This window comes from Callionymus lyra, chromosome 11, assembly GCF_982586985.1.
Source record: "Callionymus lyra chromosome 11, fCalLyr1.hap1.1, whole genome shotgun sequence".
Taxonomy (NCBI): domain Eukaryota; kingdom Metazoa; phylum Chordata; class Actinopteri; order Syngnathiformes; family Callionymidae; genus Callionymus; species Callionymus lyra.
In genome coordinates, this window is record NC_141828.1 from 27,334,897 (window position 1) to 27,354,988 (window position 20,092).

General features: G+C 37.7%; 1 protein-coding gene across 3 annotated transcripts in view; it reads right to left on the reverse strand.

The window, feature by feature from the left end:
- grid1a (glutamate receptor, ionotropic, delta 1a) overlaps nt 1-20,092 on the reverse strand; it is a 304,537-nt gene that overhangs the window by 99,474 nt on the left and 184,971 nt on the right. For all 3 annotated transcript variants that reach the window (XM_087802185.1, XM_087802186.1, XM_087802187.1), the window contains exon 4: nt 10,015-10,220. In XM_087802185.1, coding sequence (XP_087658311.1) covers nt 10,015-10,220 — 206 coding nt within the window. The remainder of the gene's footprint in view (nt 1-10,014; nt 10,221-20,092) is intronic.

The following is a 20,092-nucleotide window of genomic DNA, read 5'->3' on the forward strand; positions in this document are numbered from 1 at the left end:
TAAGACAAGGGAGATGGTGATTGACTTCAGGAAAAAGTCCCCACCACATCAACCGCTGAGCATCCAGGGCTCGGACATTGAGCTGGTGGACAGCTTCAAATACCTGGGTGTTCACCTCAACAATAAACTGAAGTGGTCCACACATATCAACGCCGTGTATAAGAAGTGAGACCACTATTAAGGACTTTCTATGACTCCGTGGTAGCCTCTGCTATCCACTACGCTGTGGTCTGCTGGGGAGCAGGCAGCACGGACCGGGACAGGAAGAGACTGAACAGGCTGGTCACGAGGGCCGGCTCTGTCCTGGGCCGCTCGCTAGACTAGAATATCCTGATGTTAACCCGTAGTGTGTTTTTCTTCTCGTGTGTTTTTATTTTATTTTATTTTATTTTATTTTATTTTATTTTATTTTATTTTATTTTATTTTATTTTATTTTATTTTATTTTATTCTGTTAATAGTGTTAATTTTCTAATATTGTAAATAATTTGTATATTTTTAAGATTGTTTTATTTTATTTTATTATCTCTTTTATTATTTATTTTTTTCCTTGCACTTTATTTTCATTGTGCTGTTGTAAAAGTGTGTTTCCCCTCTGGGGATGAATAAACGTTTTCTATTCTATTCTATTCTATAAATGCTCTGAGACTAGTCGAGATCGGTTGGTGTTTTCCCCCCGTTAAACGAAAGATAAAATCAAAACACGATGGATAACGACACAAAAATGAAGCAACTGGCATTGACATTCCTTGGTCTTCTTGTTGTGGCAGAAAGACATCACAGAAAAAAAGCCTGGATCTCACAGCAGCAGCTACGAGGGCTTTTCCGTATATGTTGAGCAAGATATAGGGAAATAATTGTGATTATCTAGAATCATAATTAATGTCGTGTCAACAATATTGTCCTTCTGTATCATTATTTGCACAAAATGACCATGAATCAGACAGTGATAAGGTACAAACATTAAGATGAAGGTACTCACAAGTGAATAGGACAACAATTCAATACATTAACATAAATTAATGAGCAGGAGCTGATGAGATGTGTTCCAATGTTATGATAATGTGCGCTATGATAATAAATGTGAAAGGACCAGATTACCATGTCTAAACTGCGCCGCATTGACCTGCTTCATTCACATGATAATATTGGTGTAAGTTAGTAAGTAAGTAAGTATTTTTTATTTATATAGCGCTTTTCCAGACCAGGGTCACAAAGCGCTTAAACAATCAAAACAATGTTCAATAAAGCATATACTTTAAAGATCAAGATAAAACTGATAACACAATAGGAGTTCTAGAAAATCAAGGAAAAGCCGGAACAAATAGAAACGTCTTAAGATGTTTCTTAAAGGAGTCAGTAGACTCCATCAGGCGCAAAGAGAGAGGAAGATCGTTCCAAAGCTTAGGAGCAACAGCCTGAAAAGATTTCTCTCCTCTGGTCCTAAGCCATGTGAGTGGAACCATAAGTAGATTCTGAGCCACAGACCTCAGAGCCCGAGCTGGGGTGTAAGGCTGGATCAGATCAGTGATGTAAGGAGGAGCCTGGCCATGAATAGCTCTGAAAGTAAGAACCAGAATTTTAAAGTTGATCCTGAAAGAAACTGGAAGCCAGTGAAGAGTTTTAAGGATCAGAGAAATGTGAGTTCTTCTACTTGAGCGGGTTAGAATTCTCGCTGCAGAATTCTGAATCAACTGCAGGCGAGACCGTTCCTTCTTGTTAAGACATGAAAACAAACTGTTACAATAGTCCAGACGAGAAGAAACAAACGCAAGACAACGGTGTCAAGCTTTCGATTAAAGTGTAGTTTCATCCATGCTATCGTATCTTTTTTTTTTACAATAGTCACTTCCGTTATATTGTCCTGCGCTGATTTGTTAGCTAAACCTAGCACTCGACCAATCAGATTGACCATTGAGTCAGACTCTCGACTCCAGACTGAACCTGTGCACCCGCCTCTTTTTTCGTCAGACGAGGACGCCGACTCCAGACTGGGGGTGACACACTACAGGGACTTGGGGCGCTAACTTCCTGACAGCGCCAGACGCCCGATAATCTGCGCGGTGTGTCAAAGCCTTTACATGTCCCTGGAGCCTGGAGTCCTGTCATGTCCTGTCCTGCTTCAAATCCTCCACCATCTTTCCTGTTCCCAAGAAACCCAGGATCACAGTACTGAATGACTACAGGCCGCTAGCGCTGATGTCTGTAGTCATGAAATCCTTTGAGCACCTGGTACTGCTGCACCTCAAAACCCTCTCTGCACCCTCCTGGATCCTGCAGTTCACCTACGATGCAGTAAACCTGGCACTTAATTCTGCAGCATCTGGACTCCCCAGGAACCTATGCCAGGATCCTGTTTGTAGACTACAGCTCTGCATTAGACACCATCCTACCGTCTATGCTCCAAGACAAGCTCTGCAAGCTAGCAAGCCAGCATGTGAGGCTCTGGACAATTGCCTCGGACAATCGGACCCTAAACACTGGATCCTCTCAGGAATGGTTACTTTCCCCCTGGGTCTTCTACCTGTACACCAACTGCTGCGTGTCCAGCCATCAGTCTTTTAAACTGATCAAGTTTGGAGCCCGACAACCTATAGTATTACAGAGATGACCCTTCTCAGAGACTGTGTTCCATCAGGACCAGAACCTTCTGAGACAATCTTTCTTCCCCTCTGCAATCAGAATCATTAACAAAAACCTGTTTTAAACGTCCACTCTTCCATAACTGCCCTATGTACATATTGTAATTTTTATTGTAAATCTTATTATATTTTACCGACTTTGGCAACTCATAAACTTATCAAGTTTTATTTTTTTTTAACTGAACGCACTCTGTTTTATTAGTAGTCTAAGATTCAGTGATACAACCCAAGGACACAGGAATGAGACTACTGAGGAATTCAAAGAGTATTTTATAACCACTTTTAAGGCTCGTTTTTTTTAAGACTCAACAGATGTGAATTCACACGACGGGAGATTTGTGTCGTCAGGACACTAAAACAGGACGACGGAAGATGCTACTTCCTCTCACTGCCAGAGTAAAGCAGAGATGACATGGCAACTGTCCACTGCATGGAAGCAAACACAAGCTGAGAATTCCTGTCTTGCAATAACAGAAGTTGTCAATGACAAGAGCGGGACTGGCCCTGAGGATCCCTCGACGACAAACGACGGCTGACTGGAAGTGCAATCTGTTATTTAAGGGCAAAAGAAAATAATCAGACGGAAGATGAAATTTGGAAGATATTCAAAATCCTTAATTAAAGGGAAATGCAAATGAAAGTTATGAATTTAAAGCCATATAACCTATAGTACTTCTTCAAGCAGCTGATAAAAGGTGTCTGCGTTTTTCCTTTTTTCAAACCAATGCATATTAAGTCTTTTTTCTCCTTCTCGCCAAGCTCCCCCAGGTGACCTTTTACAGGATTAAGTGTGTATAGGAAGTGAATTAGAATTGAACTAAGGAGGAAATATATTGAAGATGAAGTCAGACTCAGAGAAGCGCCAGACTTTTTATTCCCTGAAGAAAAAATGACTGCATTAAATAGGAAATGAAAATGGGCACAAAAGGCACATTATGATGTATTTTACTTTGTTGAGCTTGAACCTGAGATATCATACAATAAATACAGTTAAATTAGAGTTAAACACATTCTTGAAGCACAGGTTGTTCTTTGTGTTTTCGATTATTGTTATTATGGATGATGTTTTTAAGATTTCTACACCTCTTTACTTCGTTTCAATTGTTTTTCTCAGTATGTTACAATATTTTTATATATTAACGAAAAATGGTTTAATTAAGCAGAAAGTGTTGTGACTGATGGTATTCATCCGTAATATTTAAATATTATCATTAAGATTGTTTACTTCTATTACAGTTCCAGTGATAAAGAACATGGCGACAATTTCTTTCGTATCGTTAAATCAAATCAGGAGTCCTCTTTTCTTCACATAGACACAAATTTAATTTCTGTATAATTTTCAGACCCACCACAAATACCCCAGCAGAAAAAGCCAGGGCAAAGCTTGTGTACATGTATCATGTACATAAGGCTTGGTATCGATCTAAAATCTTTAAAGCTAGTACTGCTGTCGACAACTTTATTTCAATACCTAAACAATTCTTTTTTTTAATACAAATTGTATTAGATCAATTATAACCAAAGGACATTACATTTCACATGGTACAAAACTGGAGCTAAATCATTCTTGTAAATTTTCTTTCCAAGCTGTTTTCTTACAGAAAAAAAAACAATAATAATTTCAAGTGCAAAATAACACTTTCTAAAAAGTGACTATTAAACATGATTAAGTTTTGATCATGCTTAAGTACCAACACTTTGAAATAGAGAGCATGTTTCTATACCGTTTACTACCAGAGCATTCGATATCCATGAAAAATACATCCCACCATAATTCTGAATCATTATTTGCTGGTTTATCTGCATGATGCTCTCATATGGTATTGTAATCATGTTTTAGTACCATAATTGTATTAATAATCAACAGATTATTGTTATATTTGTTTTTCTATTGAATATATATGACACAAAACTAGCTTTACACATCCCCCCTTTTATTTCCTTCCCCGATGATATACTTTCAGTTAAGTGCATCAATATTCAGATGGTGTTTTGCATCTACGTGGTAACACGTCATGAGGAAAAATGAAGTGGAGACACGAGGGATGGTTTTAAGGTTACTTGTAGATCTTGAAGGGAATTTGACATTTAAATGTCGGTCCAATGAAAGTACATCAACGTCTACAGTCGGACTCCCCACGATGGATTCCGTACAGTTATTCCATCAAAGATGACGCTCAGTGAATTACAGTTTAACATTGCTTACTTCTTAATCTGGATCAATAACATTTAAGATGGTTCAGAATGTTGCTATGACGACAGGGCAAAGGAAAATATATTTATAGCCACGCAAGTATCTTTTAGAAGTTTACCGCTAACACAATAAGCCAAAGAAACGGATGAACGACCAAACTTCTCAAGGAAAGGACGGATGTTAGCTTCAAGGTTGATTTGAGCTGGAACTGAACCAGCAAGCTTCTAGCTTTGAGCCCACCATACTTAACAATATTTTATATGTTAAAGAATATTTTAATGAAAGAAATAAGAAACAACACTTTTTTGACTGAGGCACTTTTTTGATTGTTGTTTTATAAAAATGTATGATCCCCGATTTGAAATAAAAAAATATGCAAAACATACTTTAAAAAAAATAGGTTTTCGGAATCAGGGCATCGTGTTACATGTAGCGAAAGTTACACCCGCTCTCTAAACCATTGCACAACTACCCCAAAGGAGGGGGCAAGTTAACCAAAATAAATCCAGTTATTTAACTCTAGTAAATCCCAGGAAGTGTTATTCTGTGATATCTGTCTAATTCTAAAATTCTTTCTTAATAATTCTCTCTTTACGGAACACTCAGCATTCCTTCACTCAGACATGAGCATTTTTGCTCCCCTCCACTCCCACACTAGTCCCTCTGGTGGGAAGTGGGCACACACCATGACAACGTTCATGAAGAAACTGATAGAGCTCTGATGAACAAATTTCCAGCACTTGTAATAATTTACATTTTCTCAGGAGCCATTCGGGAGCCATTTGGGAGCTGGTCGTGAGGCTGCGCTGATTTCTTATTCCCCAAGAGAACTCATGCTAATTGTATAAGGGTTGATAAAGAATATAATTGCTGAGTTTTAATTCAATTTTTAGAGAGGAGACGAAGCAACAGCGTGGATGTATTAAAGCAGAATTTGAGTGCACCTGAAACCTTGGTGTATTCAAAGCTTGATTTGAACCCATCTAAATGTATCATTTTAATGTCATTAAATTAAATGGAAGATTATTTGTTGAAATATTAAATAAGCTACTAAAATTTGAAGAACATAGCCTTTTAGTTTTCGCATAAATGGAGCTGCATAATTTGGAAAGGTAATTATACACACATCATCAAGTGTTTCCTTTAGAGACTTATTTATAAAATATAAAATTAAAATAAGACAGATATAATAAAATAATGTTTCTTATAATAGTTCAGTCAGTATAGTCATGTTATGTGCATAGATTCATCGATTGAGTATATAAAATATTTGCCAGGTATAACTATTAATCTAATGAAAGCATTTGTTTTCTCATTTCCAAGCTCAGTAAATTTGCAATGTATCTACTTTACAAATGTATAATTTGTTTTAACAGTGATCTTGTTTTCTTTTCATATTCTGGCGTTTATTTGCACATAACTCCAATCATTATTTTATCATTTTAATTTTAATTATATAAATTTCTCCCATTTTACTCCAATAGATAGATAGATAGTCTATTTGTGTTACATCTGAGAAGGAGAATTCGTGCACTCCATCTGCTTCTCTGCTCACTGATGATAGTATTCAGAGGATGACTGTCATCATCCATGATGGACAGTTGTTTGTCCAGTGATCTCCTCTCTGCAACTGTTACCAGTGAGTCCAGCTTCATGTCAACCACAGAGCCAGCCCTCCTGATCAACCTGTCCAACCTGTTGAGACTACTCTTGGACACATTCCCACCCCAGCACAGCCCAGCATTGAACAGGACACTGGCCACCACTGACTGGTAGAACATGCAGAGGAGTTTCCTGCAGATGTTAAATGATCGGAGCCTCCTTAGAAAGTACAGTCTACTCTGAACTTTCCTATACACATGGTCTGTATTTTAGGACCAGTCCAGTTTAATGTCAAGGTACACCGAGGTACTTATAGTTGTCAACTATCTCCACCTTGTCACCTCTGATGGACACTGGACGTTTCTTTGTCCTGGACCTCCCAAAGTCCAAGACCAGCTCCTTGGTCTTTGAGATGTTCAGCTGCAAGAGGTTCCTCTCCAGTCCACAAAGTCACGTATCAGACTCCTGTACTCGTCCTCGCTGTTGTCTCTGATGCATCCCACAATGGCAGTGTCGTCAGCATACTTCTGGACGAGACTCAGTTTGGAGTTGTAGCAGAAGTCTGAAGTGTATATGGTGAAGCGGAGAGGGACCAGTACTGTCCCCTGAGGTGCTCCTGTACTGCACACCACAGTGTCAGATATGATGTCCTTCAGCCTGACATACTGTGGTCAATCAGTGAGATGCAGACCAGGGTCCACATGCCACTGTGTCAATTTGTCCTGGAGCAGAGTGGGCTGGATGGTGTTAAAGGCACTAGAAAAGTCAAGGAACATGATCCTCACTGAGCCGCTTCCTTTATCCAGGTGGGAGTAGGTCCGATGCAGGAGGTGAACGATGGCATCTTCTACACCAACAGCGGGCTGGTAGGCAAACTGCAGGGGGTCTTGTGCGTGCTGGAATTGTGCCCTGAGATGTTTGAGAACCAGCCACTCCAGTGTTTTCATCAGCTGTGAAGTCAGTGTCACTGGTCTGTAATCGTTCAGCTCGCTCGGCCGGATCTTTTTTGTGACCGAGCAGACACCTTGTAAGGACCAGCAGCCTTCCAGGGACGAATCCCACGAAGTACATCGCGGACTTGGAGTGAGGTGATCCTGGGAAGTGGTTCTGTGGAGCTGAGCGGGGCACAGGAAGGTGGGGCAGGTTCTGAAGCGGGCTGCAGTGAGGGTGAGGTGGCCTGCTCAAACCTGTTGAAAAAGTTTCCGAGAATGTTTGCTGTTTGTCCCGGGCCACACCAGCCTTCATTCCGGTCAATGATGAGCCATCCTCCTAGGCAATTCTCGCAAGCATGTGTGTCTCTGTCGGCTCTTACGGTGGTGAAGCCCGGCAGGTCCACGTTAGCGTCCAGAGTCAGCTGTGTGAGCCACGTCTCTGTAAAGATCAACAAGCTCCCCTTTCGATAGATCCACTAGTTGTTGAGGGCAGACAGCTGGTCGATAATGTTCAATCAATTAATTGACGTTCTCTATCGTGATCATGGGGATCGATAGTCTGTGACGCCTCCGATTGTCCGTTAGTTTAGCCTTTATTCTCTTTCCCGCTCTACAGTATATCCACGATATGTAAGTTCCATCGGGATATCATGAAGAGCTCTAGCCCGTGCCATTGACTTCAGTGACAGCAGTTTTCCTCTCTTGAGTAAAAAGACGATACTCTCCATTTTCAAAAGTATGATTATAAAAAAAAGATTAATAAAAACCAGAAAGTTATTGATCGTTATTGATCGTTGCTGCAGAGCTACTGGAGAGGCTGCCGTGACGTAATCTGATGTGTGATGATGATGTGTTATTATGAGTATTTAGGACATGTTTTTATTCAGCTCCAGCCTGTCATCTGTCATCGTATAATTAAAGTTTGAATTTGGAGAAAATATATAATTAATTAAAATTGAAACCGAAAAAGGCAATTACGGAAGACTTAATGTATTTGTAGTTGGGCACAAATGGCTGTCTTTTTACTGAAATTACTGCATTTGTGGCCATTAACATGACTGTCTGCAACAATATGTGAGGCTATAAAAGCAGTTTTTAATTTGTATAGCTCCGTAGAACTGGCAGGTAAGAAATAGATTATCATCACTCAGACTCAAAATGGTTACATAAAGACATTTAGTAATAAATTACATATTTAGTACAGAAAATATGGAACACAGGCTTTTCCATTAAACTGTAATTAAATTCAAAACCAATCAAAACAATTTTTTCAGTTGTTCTTTTAAGTAAACAATTTTGGATCAGTGTTTAATGACTTATTATTAATAACCACAAATTATTTCTGACAGGAGTTGCCTAAAACGAATAGAAGATGTAATGTTACAGCAAAGGAAATACTTTTGAAAATCTACTTCCTGCAACAAGTCTCAGCTCTTTCCTTGTTCAAGCTCTTGCGTTTCGTTTCATCAGTTTTAAAAACAGAAAACAATTAAAATGTTTCTGCTTCTCACGTTCTTGTTAAAAATCTCACTGCTTATCTCTTAGTTCGGCAACAATCTCTACAGAGGTTGTGATTTTGGTCGACATTTGTCTAATTAAAGCTGAGGCGATACCTAATTGATTTCCTGTGGTGGAAGTGCGAGTGTGGGAAAAGGTCTCACGAGGAAAATACAGGAATTCAATTGGGAAAAATACACTGGTAGAAACAAAGCAGTGCATAACAATGTGTTTTTAGTTATTGTAAGTGTTTGAGTGTTAATATACAACACATTAAACATTTCAGTGTAAAAGTTTGTCTTTATTACACATGCACATCTCTCTTTCTGGGTACTTGAGTAATTGGACCCTCTAAAAATAGTTTCCTTGCTGGAGAACTTTGGACATTCTGAACTGCTGGACTGCATCAAGCTGGGCTTCTCATCTGCCTCAGGTTTTTTCCCGAGGGAATCAGATTTAAAGTCTTTCAGCTTAGATTTCATCCATGTTTAAAAATCTGCTATTGGATTTTCAAAAGGGCTTTCTACTTTGTTTCAGCGGATTCTGTTTTTTCAAGGTTCTTTAATTCATTTCTGCTTTTTTCTTCCTCAGGCAATTTTTCCCTAATGACCGCCCTGAGGGCTTCACATTTCCCTCTGAAGGAAGTGATAATGCTTTCTGGATGAAACATTAGATGACTTGAAGAGAACTTAAGCAAAACTTAGGCTTTCTTCATAACATTTAGCTGAATAATTAAATTAACTTCTATAGTTTTGCTGTTTCACCAACACATTTGTAACCATTGAACCACTCAGAGGGCAGAGACCATCTATGAGGAGCCTGTGGGTCGTATATGTTTCTCCAGGCACTCAAATAACACTCAACCAAACTTTCTCCAGCTTCACAAAAATCCTTCATGGATGACTGGAATAAGGACTTTGAGCTATTAGAACAATGTATGTTCTTATGAGGACAGTTGGAGTCTTGCTCAATGTTGAGAGTGCGTGACCCTCTTCATGTCTTTACGTTCTTGTCAAGTCTGATGTGAACATTGACATGTTTGTTCAGGGTTGTGAGGAAAACCATCTAGCTACCAGCATGTTTGTAACCAAAAACATTTAAAAAACTTTTTTTTGCTGCTGAATTCCCAGAGAAAGCCAAGATCTTACCTGGTGGATGAAAACTTGAGCGCTGTGTGGACTCATGAGCAGCACAGCGCGCCGCAATGTGTCTCTGTATCGGTTGAGCTCTTCTGTCCGCAGAGTGTTAAAAAGATCGGTGAAGACCCGGCTAACGTTCTTGTCCACCCTCTGCAACGACACATCCAGACCCATTCGAGACGACTGGTCCATGAAGGTTTGCAAACCACGGATGTCTGGAGGAGGAAGAAAGAAGGTCAAGAACCACTGAAGAATATTTACATTAATATTTACAGTGGAAGATAATGTATGATGATGTCGTCAGTGAGTTAAAATGGAGATCGTTTGCATAAATTCACATAATAAAATCACTGCTCATAGACATCCCAGAACTGAACTATTGTCACTCTAATGTGATCTAACTCTGGTGTGAATAAACTGATGACCTCTTGTGTTTGGAGTACTGTGACTACTTCATTTAAGCCAAGTCACTGTTGTCCTCTAGTCTTTTTTGGCAAAATTATCTAAAATATCTTGATTTTATCGTCAAAATAGGAAAGGCTAGTTTAAGGATCACAACTAAAATTACACTAAATTCTTATTGTCTTGTGTTTTTTTTTATTTTTTTAAATAAGTTGGGTTATTATTTATATCTAAGTTTTATATTTGGTTCTGCAGAATGGCTGCCTTGGTTCTTGGTTCTGTTTTTTTTTTTACTATTTTTCCGCTTATCAAATTTCATGTTTTTATTCGGTACTGACACCACAGAAAAATGTTTTGTTTACAGCACTGGAAATAAAAGTTTATGATTCTGATTCTAATTCTTGTTCTGATTCTGATATTATTTGACTATAAAATACCCATTTACAGTCAGGCAATGTAATAGTTGACCTTAAGATTAAAAAATCAAATTTTTAAGTGTCTTTTTGGACAAAGATGAAGATGAAGACAACTGAGCTCACGATAATCACTTTAAGTCAAGATAATTTTAGGGTAAAAATAAATGAATTAGTCTGTTGGAAATAAACTAAATCTCCTCAAAACATAAGCCCATGAAATTCCAAATGTCAGTTTCCTGAAATAAAAAAAAACTCTTGCCGCATAAGCCGTAATATATTGAACTCATAAGTCACAGAAACTCCTCGGAAAAAGAAGAAAATTACGATGATCTAACACACTTGACCTGGTCTTAACACCGAAACAAAACCCGGAAAGAACCCGACTGGCAGTGCACAGGGACTAACCACTGCATGGAGCGAATCTGAATGATTAGAAAGAGAAATTCTATTTTCTCTGTCATCATTGTATTGTAATTCATATTTGAAGCCCAATAAATAAGAGCAGTTGCTGCTGGATTCTCTTCAGAATGAAAATGTTCAAAGGCCAGAACAAAGCATGAAATGAAATCATTCGTCATTTGTGAAGCGTTGCCCAACTCTGGCTGTGGCACACTTTGAAATAAAGAGACACACATAGACACACAGACACACATTGCTATGAATCTATGAAAATGTTGTTTTAAATAACAACACAAAAGCACAAAGATATTATTTACATCTTAAATTCAAGGAATATAATCGATCAATAAATTCCTCTTTATAAATCACCAAAAGATTTTCTTTTTAAAGTCAAACAACAAAAAGAAAACGTTCAAATATTGACTTTTATTTCTTCTTGCCCTATCTCTAATAGGCTCATAAATATCCCTTAAATTGAACTCAGGTTCCTGCAAGGATAAATAACATTTTATGTCTTTTAGTGGAAGTTTCATAAATTATTTTTTTTGAAATTGGATGATTTATTCCCTGCTATTGTATTGATTGGTTTTAAACCTCTTAACTGAAACAAAAAGTGATTTATTCTTGATAAATGAGCCTAGTATTGATTGAATTTTTTGTTTGTTTGTTTTAATAATTTTTTGTGCTCTTTTAGAAAAAACTGATCAAGCTCATCTGGGTTGGTCAGGGTACTTCACCAAGATCTCTTTTGTAAGACTAGTGGTTTTCCTTTGGTCTCTCTGGGAAGACTGAGCCCAACATCTGATCTCTGAGGGTGAGACACATTTTGCATCGGCAAAAGGGGGCGACAATTCAGAGCAAGAACATTTAACCCTGCTGATGGAAAGGCAGACATTCTGCGTCACAGCCTACCAGTGAGTGACTGTGTGAATGGAAATTCTTTGTGACCCTAGTCTAGAAAAGCGCTTTAGAAATAAATGTGAATGTAAATTACTACCTAAACAACATCCAAAGACCTATGAAGCTAAATTTAAGATGTTTGTTCCCGAAATTCCAGTCCCATCGTTTTTCCAAATTTTGAAAACAAAATGCCCTTTTGTGGATTAACAGAAAGAAAGGACCAACAAATAATCAATATTCTATGAAATACATTTTGAGTAAACATCCATAGGTGAATAATACAAATAGTTCAAAGGCTTAAACATTCCAACATTTTCCCCCACAGTTCCAGAAGTTAGCCATGCTGAGCTTGGTCAGGGCTGGAGTAAAGAGGATTAACATGGAATTAAAGGTCAGATTTTCGGGATGTGTTAAACAGAGTGGAAATGTATGAACTAAAATCTGCTGCTGAAAGTTTTAGATACCAAACTCAATTCTCTCCTGCAGTTACTCAATCCAACTGGCTAACTGGCTGATAACTCTCTTCTCACTGGCTCTTTACCCCATCTGCTGCCAGAAAAGGCTTAACAGAGGCTGTACCGACAGGAAAGTTAAATCAGGGGATAGTGAGAAATATCCATTGAAGATGCTGAGACACTTCTTTTTTCCAGCTGTATCTGACTTGAGTTGGAAGTGAAGTGTGGCTCCCTCATGGATCCCTGCGATGCTGGAATAAGTGTATCATCTTCAAAGGACTCTGAGGTTTACCACTGAGCGTGAAAAGGCAAATTAATAGTTGTGCACCCTGGTGTTTCCTCTGATATGAAGACCATTTGCTTAAGGAAATGATTAGTTTCATCAATATTTACACGCACCACACAAAATATTTATATCAAGTACAAAGTGAGACCATCATGGGATGTATTTGATAGTCTGATCTGATACAGTAAATTAAAGTATATATGTACTATGTACTATGTACATGTTCATGTTGTGACATATAAAGATTTCAGTATTTAAGATGCAGAGATTATGACGTCAAAAGTTACACAGAGGAAAATGTATACTGTCAGAGAAAGTTTGGTAAATAAATCTTTTGTTGGACCTGTGATTTACTCTATTAATTAGTCGAGTAATTAGTTCCAGATTATTAAAAAATAAAGATAAAATAAAACATCAAGTCTATTTAAGGAATCTTAGCAAAGCACAAGTATTATACGATTTCACCAGACCAATCAATTTCCACTTCAGGTCTTGACTGACCATTTCTGACCTGATCCCTTCACCATCCATTAACATTGTCTTTATAAATTACTGTATACTGTCATGTATTGTAGTTTTGTTTGTAATAAAATAATATTGTTCTGTAAGTCAGTGATGATGGCATGAAATAAATGTGCATGTAATATATTCTAATCTTTACAATAAATCAAATTATGATTCACTTTATCATATCTTATTGATTTACAAAGCCATGCGTTGTTTAAAAAATGCGTTTTGTAATGAAATTTTCATTTGGTTGATGCAAGTAAGTAAGTAATTAGTATTTATAGAGCGCTTTATTATACAATGTTACATGGAACATGAACCATATTTAACTAATTCACATTACATAGCCAACATGAACAAAAAGTGTTTTTTATTTGAATACAATAAGTGACAAAAACAACTTTACAAGGCAAGCCATGTAATTAAAAAAGAATATTTGGCAGGGAGTTGAACCTGTGAATCATTCATTCAGGCAAAGAAACACCTTGTGAAAGGGAAAAGAGACATATTCGTTCATTATACGATGCCAAACATCTTGTCAGAGTGTCAGCAGTGGTGGGATCGAATTCTTCCGTGCTGGAAATGACATGCAGGCTCAGACTGGCTGTTCAGGCTGTTAAAAAACTGGCAGATTTACCAAGATCTCTGCTCGAAGGTAGTGCTTAAGTATTTGCTAAACTGTTGCACAATCCAAAATGACAGAGAATGTCACGATCATATGATCCATTAACCCATCCCTGCTATAACATTTGTCACTGGAGTAACATTTCTACACAACTATTGGCACAAACACATAGAGACAAACAGTTATCACTTTAATTGTCCACTGAATTAGCCATTTAACCAGTATCTTAGTTCAGCTAGAAAATGTTTAGAAGTCATCAAAGCTAGCTTCCTCAGTGCCCAACCCACTTACTACACGAATACACATGTATACATAGTCAGAGGGTTCTTTTGACACATGCAAGTTAAAGTAAAAAAAAACTATAATATGACATATTATTTTTGTTGTCGATTTCTCCAATACGACTATTGTTATTATGACTTTTATTGCGTTGTTATATTTGTTGTATGTTTGTTTTTGGTGGAAAATGTGTTGATGACAGTGTGTATTTCATATGATACATCAATAAATATATTGTTAAAGAAACCACGAAAAATAAAATAAATCAATTCTGGAGCCATTATGACAATCAAATTATGTTGTTTTTCTTTTGTTTGTTCGATTTCTTAAATTTGAAGTAAAAAATAATTCACTTTTACTAAATAGCCCATACATGGTTAATACAATGACGCTGTTTCTTTGAAGCCACGGTACGTCAGGCTGAAGGACATCATGTCTGACTCTGTGGTGTGCAGTACAGGAGCACCCCAGGGGAGAGTACTGGCTCCTCTCCTCTTCCCCATCTACACCTCAGACTTTTGGTACAACTCCAAGTTGGGTCTCATCAAGAAGTATGCTGACGACACTGCCATTGTTGGATGCATCAGGGACAACAGCGAGGACGAGTACAGGAATCTGATACGTGACTTTGTGGACTGGAGTGAGAGGAACCACTTGCAGCTGAACACCTCAAAGACCAAGGAGCTGGTCTTGGACTTCGGGAGGTCCAGGACAAAGCCACGTCCCGTTTCCATCAGAGGCGATGAGGTGGATATAGTTGACAACTATAATTACCTCAGTGTGTGGCTGGACAGTAAACTTGACTGGTCTTCAAACACAGACCATGTCTATAAGAAAGTTCAGAGTAGACTGTCCTTTCTGAGGAGGCTCCAGTCATTTAACCTGTGGTGTGTTGGGCTGGAACAGTGTCCAAGAGGACCGTCAACATGTTGAACAGGTTGATCATGAGGGCTGGCTCTGTGGTTGGCATGAAGCTGGACTCACTGGTGACATCATGGATGATGACAGTAACTGTATTCTGTGTATCCTTTTATTTGTGTAATCTATTTTCTTTATACTTAAATAAATATAATTTCTTTTTATAATAATAATAATTCACACGAAAATTGATTTATATATGCTTGACTTGGAGTGAAAAAAAAATCAAGACAGTTGTTCGTCTGTCTTTCTCTTTCACATTCCTCCTCTCTATTAAAATGTGTTTCAATCTCTTTTTATAGACAGCCATTTTAATTAAAGGTCAAAAGCGCTAACTTCACATCAATGACTGGAAAATGTTACAGATCTTTGGCAACCAAGAAGAAAAAAAAGGATAGTTGAAGGTAATTGTTTTTCTTATGCATAAATCCACTGAATCCTAAGGGGAAGCATATTTTGTTTACAGGCACTTTTTATCCTGTGTCAGTATTTTAAATGAACTCTCAGTGGTTGAAACCACCTCCTTCATAGGACTAAAAACAGGCGGATCCATCTTTGCCCTGATCATCGGCTAATTTTCTCTCCTTCCAACAGAGTGAGTCACCACAGCGACAGAAGAGAGCGATGAAGTCCTTTCTCATTAGATGAGCCGGATATTGCAGACAAACCTTCCAGAATCGCCACAAATGTAAAAAAAATTTCCACCCATCACTGTAATTATGGGACTCTTCAGGCCGACGGAAAATGATGAGAAAATCTTTCCACAAGCTCTTGTTGTTTTATTAAATTCTTGCAGGATATCGATCGCAGTATTCCTCTTTAGCATGTACCATGTGCAGCAAACACTGAGTGGTTATACAAAAGCAGGCGACACTTGTTGCGAAAGAAGAGAACCTCACAGACATTGTTACATTTGTGTGTAACCATGGCAACTGCTTTTCCAGCACAATAACTATTTGTACGATTGACATTTAAAAGGTGTGGGGAGTAATTGTTGATTACTTTTGGTGCAGATAGTGGCTTCAAACCAGCAAACCGACTTTGCTATCATTGAATCATCATTGAGCTGAATGAATAAGAGTGTCCTGAACTGATGGACAGAAATATTTAAAGATTATTTCTTATCACAGTAGAACTTTAAATTGTTGAACCTTTTTTTGTTTTGTTTTAAGCAAACACAGCTTTTTAAAAGTGTGTTTGATGATCTTCACAGTGGTGTGAGCAAGATATATTTTCAGAATTTTGTCACAAGTCATAATAATATAATAATTTCATTAAAATTGTATGGTTTCTGGACATTTTCTTATTAAATGGCAAAATAGTAAATATTTAATTCACAATCCTATCAGAAATGTGTATTTTGTCATTTACAAAAGTTTAATTATAATCGTTTTTATCATGATTTAACAGTTTTAATCATTTAAAATATATTTTGACAGATTTAACCTGTCAGAGCACCTGGAATGAACTAGACATAAAAGACACATTTCGTAGAATAACCCAAGTATTATTTGATTTTTATTTGTTTACTTAAAATTGTACGTCAACCGTGACTTACAAAATGTTTCAATACAAATAATATATGTTTTTTGTATGACAGAGAACTTAGGAGCGAATTCATTGGTATAAACAACATTCCTTGTTGAAAATGTGTAAACATTAAAGAAGCCAAGTCTGTGTCATTTAACATTCTTGCATGGACTTAAAAGGGTGCTCGCTTCATTTTTCAGCCGAACGCGACCAATCTCGCTAAATGACGCGGAAGCTGCTAAGAGCTAAAAGAAGGACAAAAACAATAGAGGCTAGAGTCTTTAAAAACGCTGTATCTTGATTAATATTTGAGCTAAAGCGCTTCATTTTTTTTAGTTGTCAGGGCACAACTGTTTTTTGCCTATGCAGACAATAATACAAAAAAAGTAAAAATCACCTTTGTCCAGAGAAACATCAATATGTCATGACGGTGATTTTGAGTCCAACAAAATCTGCGAGAGAATCAAGCTGACTCAAGTGCTCATTATAGATCTATGATTTAGTTTAATGTGTGGAATTTTCCCCTCCCAAAAAAACAGTCTATGGTGGCAAGATATCAGCAGCGTGAAAAATTAGTACAGCAGGCCAAGAGATGAAACCAAAAACTTCCACCTTCATTACCTGCCTCTTATTCAAAGCAGACCTTGTGAAAAAGGTCAGATCCAAACAAAGCCTGGAGGGATAACATAAATAGTAGTAGTATTGTTAATTTGGACGCTAGAAGATTTGACTACAGACCAACATTACGGATGGATGGATGGATGGATGGATGGATGGATGGATGGATGGATGGATGGATGGATGGATGGATGGATGGATGGATGGATGGATGGATGGATGGATGGATGGATGGATGGATGGATGGATGGATGGATGGATGGATGGATGGATGGATGGATGGATGGATGGATGGATGCAGTACAGGGGCCCCTCAGGAGACAGTACTGTCCCCTCTCCTCTTCACCATGTATACTTCATACTTCTGCTACAACTCTGAGCTGAGTCTTGTCCAGAAGTATGCTGATGACACATCCATTGTTGGATGCATCAGAGGAGACGAGGTGGAGATAGTTGACAACTATAAGTAGTGTGGCTGGGCAGTACAAGGATGTCAAGGACATCCTTGACCTCCATAGTTATCCACAGCTTATTATTAGGGTAACAGCAGACAGTCTTAGCAGGGGCGACAACGTCTAAGCAGAAATGTAGCCCCAGTCTGTGGTGTCAAAGCATGTGTCACCCCAACTGTCGGACTAGTACAAGAATACTCATCATGTTTTCTTTCAACAACTTAATTTTTTAGCAAGGAGAAACCAGACAGATAAGAGTGTTATGACAGATAATGCAAAACAAAGAGATGCATGAGCAACTTATTCAATTTGAAGTTGTTCTGCTGAGCAGTGTCAAATTAAAGACATGTTGGCTTTAATAATACAAGCTGAGGGTGAGAGCAGAAGTTTCTAACAAGCTGTAGATCATCACTGCAAGGAAACAGGAAAAACACCAACAAAAATGAATACAAATCCTTCTCATACATGGGAATAAATATTTTCTATATAAATATGTTATCATAATGTTAGCATCAAGGGCAAAACTAAATTGGAGAGGGGTAAAAATTGTCGATGTGTGTTTAAAATTGATCCTGAACCTCTATTATACTCATCAGTATGTGTCTGTTTGTACAAAACTCTCTTTTAATTTAAATATTGACATTATAAAATTCCACTGCAAGTACTTTGTTTTTCTGGAGATGAAGTCGGGGCGTGATTACCGCTGGCTGAAGGAGAATTGGAGCCATTATTTTGTCATATCGACGCCACTCTTATAAGCTCTCTTTCGCACAGATTTCAGATGAACTTTTTAAATTTACAAGTTCAAAACATCATCATGATGAGGGACTTACTGCATATTGGAGAGGAATACTTCAACATTTGAAACATGTGAGTCAGGAGAGTTGGAGTTTGATGTTAGTTGAACTTTAACATTTATATTAAAACGTGTCGAAATTACTAATTAAGGTCTCTCTAGGAACAGAAATAGAAAAAATGATTAGATATAAATATGTTTTGTAAACAAATGGATAAAAATAATAAACTACTTAACCCCTTGAAGGTAACACTTTAGAATGGGGAACACATATTAACTACATGTGTTTGAACAGAAAATTTGCCACTTATTAAACATTTTAAAGTACTAACTCACACCTTGTTTATTGTGACTATGATCTACCCTCAAGACATTTTTCGGGTTAAAGGTGTGCATACTGCGGCCAAATAGAATCACGCTAGGCTAAGTTATACTGTACATGTTATCCTATATGAACTGTCCTTTTACAGGAAGTTTCAAACAGAAGTTGATGTTTAAAATTCATCTGTACATTGACAGTGCTTCTGTATGTGTCAGCCTGTATTTCAAGCTCGATTAAAGGGAGGATTTATTTTACAAAAATTGCAAACAAGTATATTCCACTTTTGTTTTAATGGCTCGAAGTGATGAAGACATTTTAACTGATTTTATTCTCCCTAAGGTAATGGATGCTGAAACAGCCAATGTTTTGCATCCGTCTTAAATGAAGACACTGGATCACAATCAGTTCAATTACTGTGGAAATTAATGGATCTGTCAACATCATCAAATTGAGTAATGTTCGAAAAGCCACTGGGACAAATGTGTATGATGCTCGCAATCTTAAGTTGCCCTTTCAACCGCTAATGCAAATTTTAGCCGAGTTGGCTTTTCTGTCTTGCTTCGTTCTACTCTGGGTCAGAGACGACAGATGTTCAAAAACATAATGAAAACACTTAACTCAGTGATCTGTGTTACTGAATGGCCTGTCTTGGAATGAAACAAAAAGAAAAGCTCAGCATCAAAGAAACATGATGGATGATAATGTTGATTATCTCGACATCAGTAGCAGAAATAATGAGATTCTGGATAATTTCTTGGAGTCGCTGAAGACTGTTCCGCCTAAGGACACATGCAGCTACACTTTGTATCTTTCATGCCATCATTTTACCAACACTGCAACTCATTTTGCAGCATTGCCAACCTAATAAGAAGATCAACTCCTGACTCCTGACTCTGCAGCTTCAAAATTTAGATTTATGATAGCATCAGTGATGGAGAAGCAATTAGCTTAGCTCAGTTACCTGAATATATTTATATACAGTATATAGTTTTCTACTACTAATGTTTTGCTGTTTTGTTTTACAATTGTTTTTTATTATTCGTTCATTCATTTTCCCATGCTGATTCCCTTATGGGGACTGGAGTCTATCCTAACTTTGAGGCGAGAGGCAGGAGACACCCTGGACAGGTCGGCAGTCTGTCAAACATGCTCATATTTATGGCCAACGCAGAATTAGAAAAC